The sequence below is a fragment of the Piliocolobus tephrosceles genome, chromosome 5 (assembly GCF_002776525.5).
Source record: "Piliocolobus tephrosceles isolate RC106 chromosome 5, ASM277652v3, whole genome shotgun sequence".
Taxonomy (NCBI): Eukaryota; Metazoa; Chordata; class Mammalia; order Primates; family Cercopithecidae; genus Piliocolobus; species Piliocolobus tephrosceles.
In genome coordinates, this window is record NC_045438.1 from 60,261,996 (window position 1) to 60,278,210 (window position 16,215).

The following is a 16,215-nucleotide window of genomic DNA, read 5'->3' on the forward strand; positions in this document are numbered from 1 at the left end:
TGGGGACTGGCCTGAACAGAGGCCAAGGCTCCCTCTGGAACCCCAAATCACCCTCCTTGGACGTCAGCCGGTCACACATGAATAGAGTCCCCTAAGCAGCTGTGGGAAAAGCAAAACCAGACAACAGACCACAGCTGTTCCTGTGGAGTGCTGCCGCGCGCCCCCCAGCCCTCAAGCAAGATTCAGCTGAAGTGTTACTTCTCAATACAGTCTGCCGATTTCCCTATCAGATGATTTTCCTCTTGACTGTGTCACGCATTACCTAGGCTCCTTCCCAGTCTGACAGCACTCAGCAGGTTTTCAATTTCAGCGTTTACCTGCATCTTGGCCCAGGTACCAGACACTAAGCTTCCAGAGGACAAGGTCTGTCTCGCCCTCTGTGCAGGTCACCCTGCTTGCTGATGAATAAACACTCAAGTTTTTTTTTTTTTCTTTTTTTTGAGATGGAGTCTCGCTCTGTCACCAGGCTGGAGTGCAATGGCGCAATCTCGGCTCACTGCAATCTTCACCTCCCAGGTTCAAGTGATTCTCTTGCCTCAGCCTCCAAAGTAGCTGGGACTACAGGTGCCCGCCACCACGCCCAGCTAATTTTTGTAGTTTTAGTAGAGACGGAGTTTCACCATGTTGACCAGGATAGTCTCAATCTCTTGACCTTGTGATCCGCCCACCTCGGCCTCTCAAAGAGCTGGGATTACAGGCATGAGCCACTGTGCACGGCCTCAGTCTTTTAAGTAAGTGTTGCTTTTGGGAAATAGTATTAGGAGAAAACACAGCAAATAAATATTTTCAGTTATACTGTTTTACGCATAAAGTCATCCACTCACTCAGTTCAGACAAATCAATCAAAAATACTTTGCCTGTTGAATTCAAGGGTTAACAGTTGCAATGAATCAGGTGGAAGGCCAACTACTCAGAGGTATCCATCCTTTAAGTGTGGCTGCCCCTTAATCCAGTTGTTAAACATTAAGCCCAAGAAAACCACCTGACATTCTTCACTAACATTCTTAACTTGAGCTTCAATAATTAGAATCAATAAACCTTTGTTTAAAAGACACATCCATAGAGCTGTTGGTAGATGTTTCATTTTAACATTTACTCAGGCAGCAAAAAAACCCCAAACCAAACCAAAACTAACTGGATCCTCTCTAGCAGCCTTACGAAGTGTCATATTCAAATATGTGCAACCTACTATGCTTTTATCAGTGATTTGTGGGATGGCTCTAATAACTTAAACACAGAAAGGCTTAGTGTGTTTAATTTATCTCTAAGACCCTCCTCTGCCAAAGAAGGGGAAGGGAGAAATTTCCCATGGCAGACTGAGTGAAAAGGTTCGTGTTTGTTTTCAGACATCTCACTCTGTTGCCCAGGCTGGAATGGAGTGGCTTGATCTCAGTTCACTGCAGCCTTGACCTCCAGGGCTCAAGCAATCCTCCCACTTCAGCCTCCACCCCCAAGTAGCTCAGTCAGAGCGCAGGCCACCACACCCAACTAATTTTTCTATTTTTTGGTAGAAACAGAGTCTATGTTGGCCAGGTGAGTCTTGAACTGCTGGGCTCATGTGATCTGCCTGCCTCAGCCTCCCAAAGTGCTGGGATTACAGGCTCATGCCTGTAATCAGGCCACCTTGCCTGGCCTCAAAAAAAAGTTTGAAAATTCTAATTGTAGATATTATACAAAATACAGTCTTTCAAAGAGTAACTCTAGCTCTAATACACAAGGTGATGGCTACTGTCTTTCCTTAACTGTTTCACAACTATCTTCACTTTATCAAATGTCAGAAACATCTTTTAAGTTCTGATCTATCATAAAAGACCTTTAAAACAAAATGAAATGAAAATATACCTGCCACAAGAAATAAAAGAGAGAAGGGAGTTCTGACAATGCAGCATGGATAACCTTGAAGACATTATGCTATGGGAAATGAGACTACCACAAAAGGACAAATGCTATCATGATTCCACCTATATGAGGTATCTAGAGTTGTGGAATTCATAGAGACAGAAAGTAGAATGGTGGTTGCCAAGGGCTGGTGGGGGGGATGGGGAGGGAGAATTTAATGGGTAGAGTTTCAACCTGGGAAGGAAAGTTCTGGAGATGGACTTTGGTGATGGCGATGTAACAATGTAAATGTACTTAATACCTTTGAAATGTAAACCTAAAAGAGGATAAATTGCATATTTTACCAAGATACAAAAAAAAAAAAAAAAAAAACAGAAAAATAAATTACCATTCCTTACGAGAAAGAAAAGTAGTGACTGAGAACAGGTTAACTTTTTCCTGAGTGCTATCTTAGCTGAGCTCTGCATCTCTTCTTTTAGTGAAATAAAGAAAACCACACCCAGAAGGGTAATCTTGACCACTCCTCCGCATACCCTTGCACTCAGCTCTGCCTAAGTAAGGGGTTGTACTTAGGTCAGTTTCGTATCACATGCACTGTCAAGCCTGGATGTCACGTGTCACTTTTAAGTTTGAATTAAAAAGACAAAATTTTGTATAGAAAATACTCTGCATCGCAAATGAATCATCTTAATGTAACTTAGGCAAAAATGATATTGGCTTCTGAATCTACTGGCATATTAATATTCTTTAACCTAACAGCAAAATTAATACCTCTAACAAAGATCTTCTTAGAGAACATAAAATTTAACAGTAGAAAAAGCACCAAGGCCGGGTGGGGTGGCTCACGCCTGTAATCCTAGCATTTTGGGAGGTCGAGGTGGGCGGATCACCTGAGGTCGGGAGTTTGAGACCAACCTGGCCAACATGGTGAAACCCTCTCTCTACAAAAATACACAAATTAGCTGGGCATGGTGGCACATGCCTGTAATCCCAGCTATTCGGGAGGCTGAGGCAGGAGATTCGCTTGAACCCAATAGGCAGAGGTTGCAGTGAGCTGAGATCAGGCCACTGCACTCCAGCCTGGGCGACAGTGGGAGAGTCTGCTCCCCGCCACCCCCCCCCCAACAACAACAAAAAAAAAGGCACACAAGCATTGCTTACAGAACCAACTTGTTTGAAAAACCAGAAAAAAATTCCGGATGTATCTGTAATCCCAGTTTGTAATGAATCCTGTTATTTTGTCCACTGTGATTCAAAACTCAAAAAATGTTAAACCTTCCCCCGAATGTCTAGTCACCAGTTCCCCAGCGTTAGAAGTAGGTAGAATACATACAACTTTCCAAGAAGTGTCAGTCCCAGAGAACCTGCCTTATGCCTACAACCCCTAGGCCTGGCCAGCAATCTCAACACAATCAGATTCAAGGAGACAGAGGTGCAGGCATAGCCCTTTCATCAGTCGACCAGGAGTGCTCTGCCCGGCGTGCCAACAGCCGCTCATCAAACTCCGCCAACTGCCTGCATCTACAATTCAAGACCATGGCTAACCTTCTGTTAGAGACAGAAATTCTGCTGCAGCCAGCAAGTTTCCTGGTCAACAGGGCACCGCTTCATGGGCCTGGTAGGAAGCGAAGTTGAAAGGCAACTTCCGAAAGCCAGTCTCCTCTCCCAAACGCCCTTTAAATCTCCCCAGTTGGATCTTGGGCGCCTGTGGTTTCGGACCCTTAGGAACTCTGAGAGTTGGTGTGTGTGGTCGGAAGCCATTTGAGTCTCCCTGTGATTTGGACTTTTTAAGAAAATTCGAAGTTGCATTACCATACCCTTTAAAAACAGACGGAAGCAGTGTAAAAGGGCCTCTAGTTTTAAGAAAACATCGTAACTACTGGGGAGGGGGCTCACAAAGAAAAAGACAGCAGAGAAAAGCATCAAAATGGTGTTTTCCTAACGCTCCACAAAAGGGTCAACAAGTAACAAACAGCGGCGACAACCCCCTATTCCCATCCTCTTCTGCGTGTGAGAAAAGCCTTCTTCCACCAGGAACTGCCCCAACACCTCGTGCAGGTGCCTGCCCTCGCCAATGTAGCCTCCCCCGTCCGCCCGTCCCAGAAACTGGGCAACTTACTGGTTTCGGCATTTTCGGTTCTTGTTGAGTATCCTCGATCCCCGGAAACACGACTCTCCAGCAGCAGCGGAGACGCTGTCCCAACCTGGAGTCAAAGCAGAGCCCTTAGAGCGCCGGTCCCCCCTGCCTCGTCCACCTGCCGCGCCCGATACTCCGCGCCCGCCGCGCGCAGCAGCTTAAGAACCCGCCAGCCCGGGCCCGGGTGAGTCAGCGCCCCGCCCAGCACTGCGGGCACGGGGAGGGGGCGCGGCTGGGCGGGGCCCCCGGCGAGGAGGGGCCTGAGAGCGGGGGCGCGCGCCCAAGGGGCAGCCGGCGGGCACTCGAGGTGCCCCCCCGGTGGGGGGGGTCCGGAGAGAGGGGGTGCGCACCCGGGGACCCCCAGCATTAAGGGGCTGGTGGGGGACGCGGGTCCGGGATAGGGCAGGGGGAACACTCGGCGGGGAGGGTCGGAGGGAGAGGGCACGGGCCCCGGGGAACACTCAGCGGGGAGGTCAGGGGAAAGAGCGCCGACCGGGCGGGAAGGGGTCTGGGGGGCACTCGAGGTGCACCCGACTGAGAGGCGGAGAAGAAAGGGCGCGGGCCCCAGGGTACCCGGCGGGGAAAGGCCCGGGAAGACGGAGCGCGGGCCTGGGAGAGAGAGGGCGAGGGGCAGGGGGAACACCTAGGAGGAAGGAGTTCCGGGAGCGCCGGCGCGAGCCCTCGGGGCACTCGGCAGGGAGGGGTCAGGGGAGAGGGGGCGCAGGGCCGGGGAGCACTCGGCGGGGAGGGGTCCGTGGAGAGAGGGCGTGGGCTCGGGGTCAGCCGAGGAACCTCCCAGGGCTGCGGGGAAGCCCGTGAGGAGCCGAGCACTCGGCAAGTTTCACTTTGTGTAGCAACCGTTGCCCCGCGGCTGCAATCGCAACCGTCAAGCCTTTGAGAAACTCTTTAAAAAACTGCAACCGCCCGGGAGCCGCCAAGGGACGGCGCCCAGGCACCCAGGCTCCGCGTTTCCTTCGGGAGAGGGGACCCGGCGCCGAGGGGAAGGTCGCGGGGCCGCGGGCCGGCTCAGCTCCACTGCCCCGCGAGTGCCGGGCAGGGACCCGCGCCGCGCCTCCCAGGCTGCCCGCCGCACCTGCAGCCGAGCTCCCGCCGCCTGCCCGGTCCCTCCGCCAGGAACCCCCGCCCCGACCCCCGCCGCCGTACGCCTCACCCGACGCCTACAGTGCTCAGTGTGCTCCCGGCCGCCCTGGCGTCTGCCGAGTGCGCTGGCTGCCCGCGCTCCCAAGAGCCCTGGCGGGGCGGGTCCCGGGGCCACGCCCCTTCCCGCCCAACTCCCGACCTGTGAGGTGCGCCCCCCGCAAGATGGCGGCGGCCGGGACTCGGGCTCGGAGGGCAATTTGGCGGAAGAACGCGCTACTCCCAGCGCAGATGCAAGTGGGGAGGCTGTTTGTCCCGCGGCGGGCAGGGGGAAGTCAGGAAAACGTAAATAAATCTGGAGGGGCGGACGGCCCGGGGGAATTGCTGGGCCGCTTGGGGCTCGGACCGGGGGCCTTTTCCGATACCCCGGCCCTGGGGCGGCTGCACCTTGCCCCAAGTCTCGGTGCACGTGGCCGGCCCTGCCGCTGTCTTCCGAAGCTCTGGTTAAGCGGCACTTTGTGGCCTCTTTTGACGTGACTAGCAAAAAACTCCATGGGATTTCTCTGAAATTCTAGGAATTAAGTTTTTTTGTTTTTTGCTAATGGTTCTCAACAAATTTTTAAGACACACAAAACACGTGCTTTGGGGGCCAGTAGAATTTGTTGCGGGAGACCTCACTCTAGAAGGGGTTCTCAACGTCTGGCTTCCAGACGAGCAGCAACAGCGTTCACTGGGAACTTTGCAGAAGTGGAAATTAGGTGTTGCTCAGCCTTAGGATTCAGAAACTCTAGGGCTGGGCCCAGCAATCAGTGTATTACAAGTCCTTCAGGTGATTGTGATGTTGGCTAAAGGTTGAAACCAGAGAGCTTCTCCAGAATTCCTCTCCTGGGTTTACTACTCCCTTTCTGCTTTTAGTTTTCTTGTCTGTAAAGCGGCATAATTATGGCACCTGTATCAGAGGGTTGTAATGGGGATAATGAGTTAGTACATATAAGATGCCTGGAACAGTACCTGACACTTAGTAAGCACTTAAATCTATCCTGGTAGAGAAACCAGTGACTTTGGGTGAAGTTCCAAACTCTGTTTCCCAGTTTGTTGAATGAACATACTAGTAGCCCCTCCTACATACACTTGTAAGGATTAAATGAGATTGTGCATGCGGAGTGCTTAACTTGTGCTAGCATCATAGTAATTGATGCTTAACCTGCCTTCCTAGTGACACACTGCTGTTTGGGCAACCCTTGTCAGGGCCTGTAATCTCCCACTTGCAGATCCAGGGCATTTCAGAGGTCAGAGAGAGGCGGGAGGCCTCTTCTGAGACTTTGACCTCTATTCAGGTAAGTGTATTCCTTCTGAAAGACTGAATTTCTTTTCTTGCCTTTCCTTTTTTTTTTTTTGAGACGGAGTCTCGCTGTGTCGCCCAGGCTGGAGTGCAGTGGCGCGATCTCGGCTCACTGCAAGCTCCATCTCCCGGGTTCACGCCATTCTCCCGCCTCAGCCTCCGAGTAGCTGGGACTACAGGCGCCCACCACCACGCCCGGCTAGTTTTTTGTATTTTTAGTAGAGACGGGGGTTTCACCATGTTAGCCAGGATGGCCTTGATCTCCTGACCTCGTGATCCACCCGCCTCGGCCTCCCAAAGTGCTGGGATTACAGGCTTGAGCCACCGCGCCCGGCCTCCTTTCCTTTTTTTTAGACGGAGTTTCACTCTTGTTGCCCAGGCTGGAGTGCAATGGCGCAATCTTGGCTCACTGCAATCTCTGTCTCCCAGGTTCAAGCAATTCTTCTGCCTCAGCCTCTCCAGTAGCTGGGATTACAGACACCCGCCACCACGCCCAGCTAATTTTTTGTGTTCTTAGTAGGGATGGGGTTTCACCATATTGGCCAGGCTGGTTTTGAACTCCTGACCTCAGGTGATCCGCTCACCTCGGCCTCCCAAAGTGCTAGAATTACAGGTGTGAGCCACCGCACCTGGCCTGAATTTCTTTTTTATTAAAATGAAGATATAGGCCGGGCACAGTGGCTCACGCCTGTAATCCCAGCACTTTGGGAGGCTGAGGCAGGTGGAACACCTGAGGTCGGGAGTTCAAGACCAGCCTGACCAACATGGAGAAACCCCATCCCTACTAAAAATACAGAATTAGCTGGGCTTGGTGGCATGCACCTGTAGTCCCAGCTACTCGGGAGGCTGAGGCAGGAGAATTGCTTGAACCTGGAAGGCAGAGGTTGCAGTAAGCCGAGATTGTCCTATTGCACTCCAGCCCGGGCAACAAGAACGAAACTCCGTCTCAAAAATAAATAAATAAATAAATAAAATGAAGATATAATGGTAACTGCAGTAGAAAGGAAACTATGAAAGATATTTAAATTACCTGTACTGATAATGTTTCCAGTTGGACATCAGTACCTCCACCGCCTTATCACTGCCTGGAGCCTGGTTAGCCAATTTGGGTTCCCAACTCTGATAATAGAATATGCCTCTAATCTAATTTTTATCTCGCTCCATTTGAAGTATACTGTCTTCTAAATTGAATATTTGAAATAGCCGTGCCCCCAAGACCTTGAAGAGCATTTCTGAACTTTACCCTTTAGGGGAATGCTGAAAAATGAAGTGGCCTGTGGCAGTGTGGTAAAAATGAAATGGCCGGGTGTGATGACTCAAGCCTGTAATCCCAGCACTTTGGGAGGCTGAGGCGAGCGGATCACCTGAGGTCAGGAGTTCGAGACAGCCTGGCCAACATGGGGAAACCCCATCTCTACTAAAAATACAAAAAATTAGCTGGGCATGGTGGCGCATGCCTGTAACCCCAGCTACTCGGGAGCCTGAGGCAGCAGAATCGCTTGAAACCAACCGGGAGGTGGAGGTTGCGGTGAGCTGAGATCGCACCATTGCACTCCAACCTAGGCAACAAGAGCGAAACTCTGTCTCAAAAAATAAATAAAATAAAATAAAAATGAAACCATGGCAGGTTTTTGAGGCAAACGGAGCTAAGTCTGAATTCTGCTTCCTGTACTTCCAACATGGTCAGTTTGGGCAAGTCTGTCAACCTGACTCAGCATCCGTCTCTTCATCTGTAAAATGGAAATGATAATATGTATTTCATGGTATTCTTGTATCACTGAGTCGTATCATAGGATCATTTAACTCACTCAACTTATATGTACAATCAGCCCTCTGTATTTGTGGGTTCTGCATTCATGGAATCAGCCAACCTTGGATGGAAAAGATTTGGGAAAAAAAAAATAGTACAATTAAAATACTAATAAAAATCCAATATAGTATAACAAGTAGTAACATTATATGACATATTATAGGTAATCTGGAGATGATTTAAGATATGCAGGAGGATTTTGTACGTTATATGCAAATACTATACCATTTTATGTCAGAAACTTGGTCTTTGGAGAAGTTTGGCATCCTCAGAGGTCTTGAAACCAATCTGTGGATACAGAGGGATGCTATATAATTTTTCTTAAGTTAAAATTGTATAAAGTCATATTTGTACATGCATTCCTTATCATTACTGTAAGCATGACACATTGCATTTACATGTTACTGTACTGTTCTGCCCACCAAGGAAACACCTACAGTGTATCTTATGAATGTTTTCAGATTTTCTAAGGGTAATTTATTTTTCATTAGGGTTTAGAACCTAAACCCCTGCCCCCCAGCACACACAGAAGACTCAACTCCAGCTGTGTTGAAACTTGAATATGCGTTAGAATCACTCTTAGTGCCCTTTTCCAGGAATGATGGCTCACTAAGACTAAGTCTCAGGCAGCTCCTGCGAATCTATCTTTAACAAGTCCCCAGGTTATTTTGATGTACACCATAATTTGAGAACAACTGACTTAGGATGTGGCATGACCTTGACACATATTTTGCTTGCCTGTCCTTTCAGCCCTCATTTGGGAAGCTGTTCCCTGTGTTTGAAAGTCATCCTTTTGTTAATATATGATACTCAGTGCCTTAGAAGGAAGTGAGGAAACAATGGAGCCAGGACTATGTTGTTAGTCTAGGTATTTACCTTGAATGACCCTTCACTGCCAGGTTTCCATTTTTCAGTTTTTCAGCTCGAGAAGGGTAATCGTAAGTCTGCCTCTTGAACCTGGTGAAGGGCTGTTGGTAACTTCCTGGGAGTTCTTCAGACAAGGTTAAAGTAAAGTGAGGAAGGACAGCCCTCCTGGAAGCTCAGAACAGTGTCACGGACTAGAACCGTTGTACCCAGAACAGTCACATCCACTGATATGGGGGTTTCTATCAAATCACCTTGGAGCCTATCTCCATACTGGTGCCGGGTTAATCTCAACCAGTAACGAAAAAGTGACTAAAAGTCTATCTAGTTCTAGTCACTTCAAAACAACAGTCAGTAGGCAATGGGGAAATACATAAAGAGTACTCTTGGCAAAACAAGGATTGGGGTTATTGTCCACCCTTAATAACCTTGGGGGAAAATGCAAGACAGTAACTAAATCTGGAGGACAGGGTGATGACACAGTGAGAGAAGCATGGAGGTTTTCCACTGCCTTGGTAATACTTGACTAAGGTGCCTGGTAGTCTACGGGTTTCCTTTATAGCCTCCTTGCTACCTCTTTATTGGTCTGAAATTTTTATTTTATTTTATTTTATTTATTTTTGAGACAGGATCTCGCTCTGTCACCCAGGCTGGAGTGCAGTGGCATGATCTCCACTCACTGCAACCTCAAGAGATCCCCCCACCTCACCCAAGTAGCTGGGACTATAGGTGACGCCACCACACTGGGCTAGTTTTTGTATTTTTTGTAGGGAGGAAGTTTTACCATGTTACCCAGGCCGGTCTTGAACTCCTCAGGTGATCCACCCACCTCAGCCTCCCAAAGTGCTGGAATTTCAGGTGGGAGCCACTGTGCCTGACCTGAAATGTTTATTTAAGAAAAAGAAAAACACAGTAAGCATTTTGCTGGCTGAGATGATAGCCACAGAGAGACATTGCATGGAATCATAAAGCTCTGTGAACTCGGCATGCAAATTCCTGATATCATCTAACATTCCTTTTTGACCTTGGGAAGGGTGGCCAATCCTTTCAGAGTGGGTGAGCGAGCGCAGGAACAACTAAGGACTCAGACAACCTGATAAGTGACCTTTCGGTGGAATCCAAATGTATGTTGTGTTCAGAAAGAATGTTTAAGGCCAGGTTCAGTGGCTCATGCCTGTAATCCCAGCACTTTGGGAGACCAAGGAGGGTGGATCACCTGAGGTCAGGAGTTCAAGACCAGCCTGGCCAACACAGTGAAACCTACACTGTGTGGTGGCACGTGCCTGTAATCCCAGCTACTTGGGAGACTGGGGCACAAGAATCCCTCGAACCCAGGAGGCGGAGGTTGCAGTGAGCTGAGATGGCACCATTGCACTCCAGTCTAGATGACAGAGCAAGACTCTGTCTCAAAAAAAAAAGAAAAAAAAATGTTTAAGGATCTTTATTGTATAATAAGCTAGGAAGAGTGTCTTGGTACTGTTTTGATGGTACAATTTATATAATTTGGGTCTGCTAAGAAGAATTCTGGCCACTAACTGTTCTATTTTAATTGTTTCCTTGGCTTATTTGCACAAATATCCTTAAAAACTTCCGTGTAAAAGAGAACTAATGGCTGGGCACAGTGGCTCACACCTGTAATTCCAACACTTTGGGATGCCAAGGTGGGAGGATCACTTGAGCCCAGGAGTTTGAGAGCAGCCTGGGCAACAGAAGGAGACCCTGTCTCTGCAAAAAAAAAAAAAAAAAAAAAAGAGTACTGATGATCACATAACCTGTTTGACTAATAAACTCCCAAATAGCATAGCTTTCTTTATTATGATTTCTTTTCTTTTTTTCTTTTTTTAGTAGAGACAGGGTTTCTCCATGTTGGTCAGGCTGGTCTCGAACGCACGACCTCAGGTGATCCACCCACCTCAGCCTCCCAAAGTGCTGGGATTACAGGCGTGAGCCATGGTGCCCAGCCTATTATGATTTCTTATCCTTGATCATTGTTTTGTTCCCCCACCCCCACCTGCCCCCTTTTGTTTTTGAGACAAGGTCTGGCTCTGTCACCCAGCCTGGAGTGCAGCGGCACAGTCTGGGCTCACTGCAACTTCAGCCTGCTGGGCTCAAGCCAACCTCCCACCTTAGCCTTTCGAGTAACTAGGACTACAGGCGTGCGCCACCACCAGCTAATTTTTGTATTATTTGTAGAGGCAGGGTTTCGCCATTTTGCCCAGGCTCGCCTCGAACTCATGAGTTCAAGCAATCTGCCCTTGGCCTCCAAAGTGCTGGGAGTAAAGGCATGAGCCACCCAGCCTGGCCTCTTCCCCCATTTTTTGAAAAAAACTATGTGGCTTAATGAGATAGTAGGAAGCTTAAACCTTCTCTATTCGGATACTCCATTTGACAGAGGAACCAGGTCCCAAGAGATTAAACTGATTGTCCTCATTCCTGCACTTAAAATGCTCTTGTCAAGATTAACATTACCTCCATCTTGCTGAATCCAGACGCCAAACCTCTTGGCCTCATCTGACCCTTCTCCTAAGCAGCCTCCCACATGTCCAACCATTCCCTGAGCATATTTTGTGCTTAGGATTTCTGTGCTTTCTTTTCTCTTCCCCTCCGGGTCTTTCCCAGCCCTTATCTATGTAGGAATTCTTCTCCTAGGTCATATAGTCTGATCCCAAGGCTTCAGTCACCTCCCTAGCCTGGCCTTTTCCCCCAGCAACAAGGGTTCTTGTTTGTTCAAGAGCTTTCTCCTTCCTGGCCTCCCCGTTCTCAGCAAAGAGCTCCATCACACACCCTGTTGCGTGACCCCAAACCTAGAGGTAACCTTCATTCTCTTTTTGCCTCAACCCCATTTTATCCTCTACCCCTCTGCCTCCAATCTAGCAGACCAAACAGCCACATTGCCAGTCTAGGTCGGATTGTGCACGGCTGGGTTTGGGAATAAAATTCAAACTCCTCCTTGGCCCCGAGTGCATCAGCGTCTCCAGCTGCGGCTTCTTTCCCTCACTCTCACTCACGCTGAGCTTGAGCTCAGCTGGCTCTGCTCCCGCTGCTGCTTTTTTGATCTGTGATCACTCAGCCCCATCGCTGCCTTAGAGGTCTTGTGCTTAATGTTCCCATGGCCTGGAAGGCATGTCCCCAGTCTGTGCCAGGCCGGCCTTTTCTCATCCTCCAGGTCTTTGCAGCAGTGCCTCCTCCTCCAAGAGCACTTCCCAGCCACTGTCCCCTGCCGCCCCCTACCATCTGAAGAGCCACCCTCTGGTGCCCTGCCACTTCACCCGATTCACTGCCTTCAGAGCACTTGACTCAGCAATTCTCTTCCTTGGTTTTTTTTTTCTGTTTTGAAATAGGGTCTCACTCCATTGTGCAGGCTGGAGTTCAGTGGTGAGATCATGAAGATCATGGCTCACTGCAACCTCAACCTCCCAGACTCAAGTGATCCTCCTGCATTGGCCTTTTGAGTAGCTGGGACCAGAGGTGTGTGCCATCACGCCCAGCTAATTTATTTATTTATTTATTTTTAGAGACGGGTCTCTCTATGTTGCTCAGGCTGGTCTTGAACTCCTGAACTCAAGCAATCCTCCTGCCTCAGCTTCCCCCATTGTGTTTTGTTTTTGTTTTTGTTTGAAACAGGGCCTCACTTTCATTGTTGCCCAGGCTGGAGTGTAGTAGTGGTGGTATGAACACGGTTTCCTGCAGTCTCAACATCCTGGGCTCAAGTGATCCTTCCACCTCAGCCCCTCAAGTAGCTGGGACTACAGGTACATGCCACCATATCTGGCTAATTTTTGTATTTTTTGTCGAGATGGGATTTTACCATGTGGCCCAAGCTGGTTTTGAACTCCTGAGCTCAAGGGATCCATCCGCCTTGGGCTCCCCACAAGAGTTGAAGCCCCTCTCAGTCTTGTTTGTCAATGGACCCTCAGCAACTGAAACAGTGTCTGGTGTGCGGTAGCTGTTCAATAAATATCTGTTGAACAAATGAATGGACAAATCCTGCTAGTTAGTCCCAGAACCGGGGTACTCAGGTAAGTTTTCCTCCCTTTGTATCATACTTCTGTCCACTGGGTTGCTAACCATGGGAAACACTTTATTCGAAGTCTTATTTAGCAGCCTAGCTGTGCAAAACACCATCGAAAACCAGATGTTAAAAAAAAAAAAAAAAAAAAAACAGAATTCATGTATTTAGAATTTCTCTGGGTTTCCCCTAAAGTGTATTAATTCCTGTTTTCATTGTGAGTCTAAGTTTTATTAGTTCCTTTCCCAGGCCGTGGCAGATTAGCGGAGAGGGTGCAAGGTGAAGGCAGACACACTGACAACAGTAAGAAGCAATGCTTGACGGTGAAGAGGCAGGAATTGTACAGAGCAGGCAACTCAGAAGGACAGCGGCAGGGTGGAGTGTCCAGGACTGCCTGGAAGCCTGAGGGCATTGATTGGTGTTCCTGGTGATTGTTTTCTCAGGAAAGGGAGCTATGTCTGCTCTCTGCTATCATAAAACATGTTATTTTGTAATGTTTAAAAATGGTGAAATGTTTTAAATCTTCAGGAGTTAATTCAATAGACAACTATCTCGATTTAACAAATGGTATTATTTTATCCCATTAGTTTCAGGTTTTTTTAAAAAAAAAGAAATAATGGCCAGGCATGGTGGCTCACGCCTGTAATCCCAGCACTTTGGGAGGCAGAGGCAGGTGGATCACCTGAGGTCGGGAGTTTGAGACCAGTCTGACCAACATGGAGAAACCCTGTCTCTACAGAAAAAAATTACTAAATTAGCTGGGCATGGTGGTACATGCCTGTAATCCCAGCTACTCGGGAGGCTGAGGCAGGAGCATCGCTTGAACTTGGGAGGTGGAGGTTGCAGTGAGCCGAGATCGCGCCATTGCACGCCAGCCTGGGCAACAAGAGCAAAACTCTGTCTTAAAAAAAATAGAAAAAAAGAAAAATAAATAAAGTACGATAGATAAATTAAAGCCTCTCTAGCCCTCCCCCGGAACAATCAATGTTCTAAAGTTGCTGGGTTTCCTCTATGCAAGGGTTAATGTTTTATATGAAAAAAAAAATCTGGCTGGGTGTGGTGGCTCACTCCTGTAATCCCAGCACTGTGGGAGGCTGAGGCAAGAGGATTGCTTGAGGCCAGGAGTTTGAGACCAGCCTGGGCAACACAGTGAAACCTCATCTCTACTAAAAATACAAAATTACTTAGGCATGGTGGGGCGTTCCTGTGGTCCCAGCTACTCAGAAGGCTGAGGCAGGAGGATCACTTGAGCCTAGGAGGTAAAGGCTGCCATGGGCTGAGGTCATGCCACTGCACTCCAGCCTGGGTAACTGAGTGAGACCTGTCTCAAAAAAAGAAAAAAACCAAAAACGTGAAACAATTTCCTAAATAAATTAGATGTTATTAATTAGGTGTTTAATTGAAGAATATAAACAAGAATTATTTTTAAATCATCCTGATTTTTTTTTTCTTTTCCGCTTTCTTCCTTCTTTTTTTTCTTACCAAAGGCTACCTTAATAAAGCAGTATGTGCTGAAATGCCCAGCACAGCACGGATGGTTTTCACATTCATTTGGATTGCCCTCTACTCAAACTGTGAGCTCCTCAAAGGTAAAACCAGTGACTACTGGTCTTGGTATCTCAAGTACCTAGAATAGAGTCTTGCACGTCATAGGGACTCAGTAAATACTTATCGAACTGAATTGAAAACTGAGCTCCATGTGTTTTCTGTAGTGAAGACAATGTCTCACTAAGCATTTAGCTGCTCGGATCCCAGAGATTTGACATGTAAACTGGATAATTGGCACTTGAAATATTTTCTTTAATTAAAAAAAAGTTTAGCCCAGGTGCAGTGGCTCACGCCAGTAATCCCAGCACTTTGGGAGGCCGAGGCGGGCAGATCATGAGGTCAGGAGTTCAAGACCAGCCTGGCAAACATTGTGAAACCCTGTCTCTACTAAAAATACAAAAATTAGCCAGGTGTGGTGGCACGCACCTATAATCCCAGCTACTCGGGAGGCTGAGGCAGGAGAATCGCTTGAACCCAGAAGGTGGAGGTTGCAGTGAACAGAGATAGAGCCACTGCACTCCAGCCTGGGCGACAGGGCAAGACTCTGTCTCAAAAAACAAAACAAACAAACAAAAAAATTAAACTTTCTGATAACCAGGGCAAACAAATTTCTGTAGCAGGTGACAAATGTTACCTGACCCTGTGGAATCTTACTGAATATCAAAAGGACTTGTTCCAGAAGGAATTCATCTTGTAGTGTCCTGTGCAGTGCTTCACCCTAGGCTGAAACATCAGCCATATGCTTCATTCACCAATCAGTGAGCTATAGGGAGAGCAAGACAGATGAATCTTGAAGTTTACGCTTAATTAAAACTTGGCCTTTGGCTGTTTGGGTTTTCCTAGACTTCCCATGAATTTCCGTGAAATCAGCATTGTCACTTTGTCAATCTGCCATTCCCAGCCACCTACTCACACTGGGTCCTCAGGTGACCCTGAGAATGTGACTGGGGAATACAGAGACTGGGAAGTGGAGTCCAAAGGCAACTGACTGTAAGGTCTGGGTCTGGTCCTAATTCTGCCATTGTTGGCACAGCAGCTGTCCGAGGGGCATGCTAGCTGGGAGGTAGGCTGGCCAGCTCTCAGCTTCTGCGCATGGCTGTTGCTATGCCAGAACATGAGCCCTGTCCTGCTACCTGTCTCGTTTTCAAGAAAACCCTGAAATCCTGATTTTTATGTGACATTTCCCAATTCTTTTTTCTCTTTGAGATGGTGTCTCACTCTGTTACCCAGGCTGGAGTTTATTGGTGCATTCTTGGCTCACTGCAACCTTGAACTCCCAAGCTCAAGTGATCCTCCCACCTGAACCTCCTAAGTAGCTGGAACGAGAGGTGTATGCCACCATGCTCAGCTAATTTTTAAATTTTTTGTAGAGATGAGGCCTCACTATATTGCCCAAGTTAGTCTTGAACTCCTGAACTCAAGCAATCCTCCTGCCTTGGCCTCCAAAGTGCTGGAATTACAGGCATGAGCTACCACCGTGCCCAGCTCCCAGTTCTTAAATATTGGCAAATGAGTTATAGTTCTTTTTCCAAGATCCTCTGTAAGCCAGATGAAACGTGTGCATGCCA

General features: G+C 48.1%; 1 protein-coding gene across 2 annotated transcripts in view; it reads right to left on the bottom strand.

Annotated features, from left to right (window-relative positions):
* The window catches only part of EZR (ezrin), a 57,290-nt gene extending 52,027 nt beyond the window's left edge, over nt 1-5,263 (bottom strand). The window contains exons 1-2 of one of the 2 annotated variants that reach the window (XM_023206039.3): nt 5,148-5,263; nt 3,959-4,043 (exon numbers count right to left, since the gene is read on the bottom strand). In XM_023206039.3, coding sequence (XP_023061807.1) covers nt 3,959-3,970 — 12 coding nt within the window. In that variant the 5' untranslated portion in view covers nt 3,971-4,043; nt 5,148-5,263. The remainder of the gene's footprint in view (nt 1-3,958; nt 4,044-5,147) is intronic. The other variant, XM_023206040.2, reaches the window with a different exon arrangement.
* Nucleotides 5,264-16,215: the final 10,952 nt, after the last annotated feature.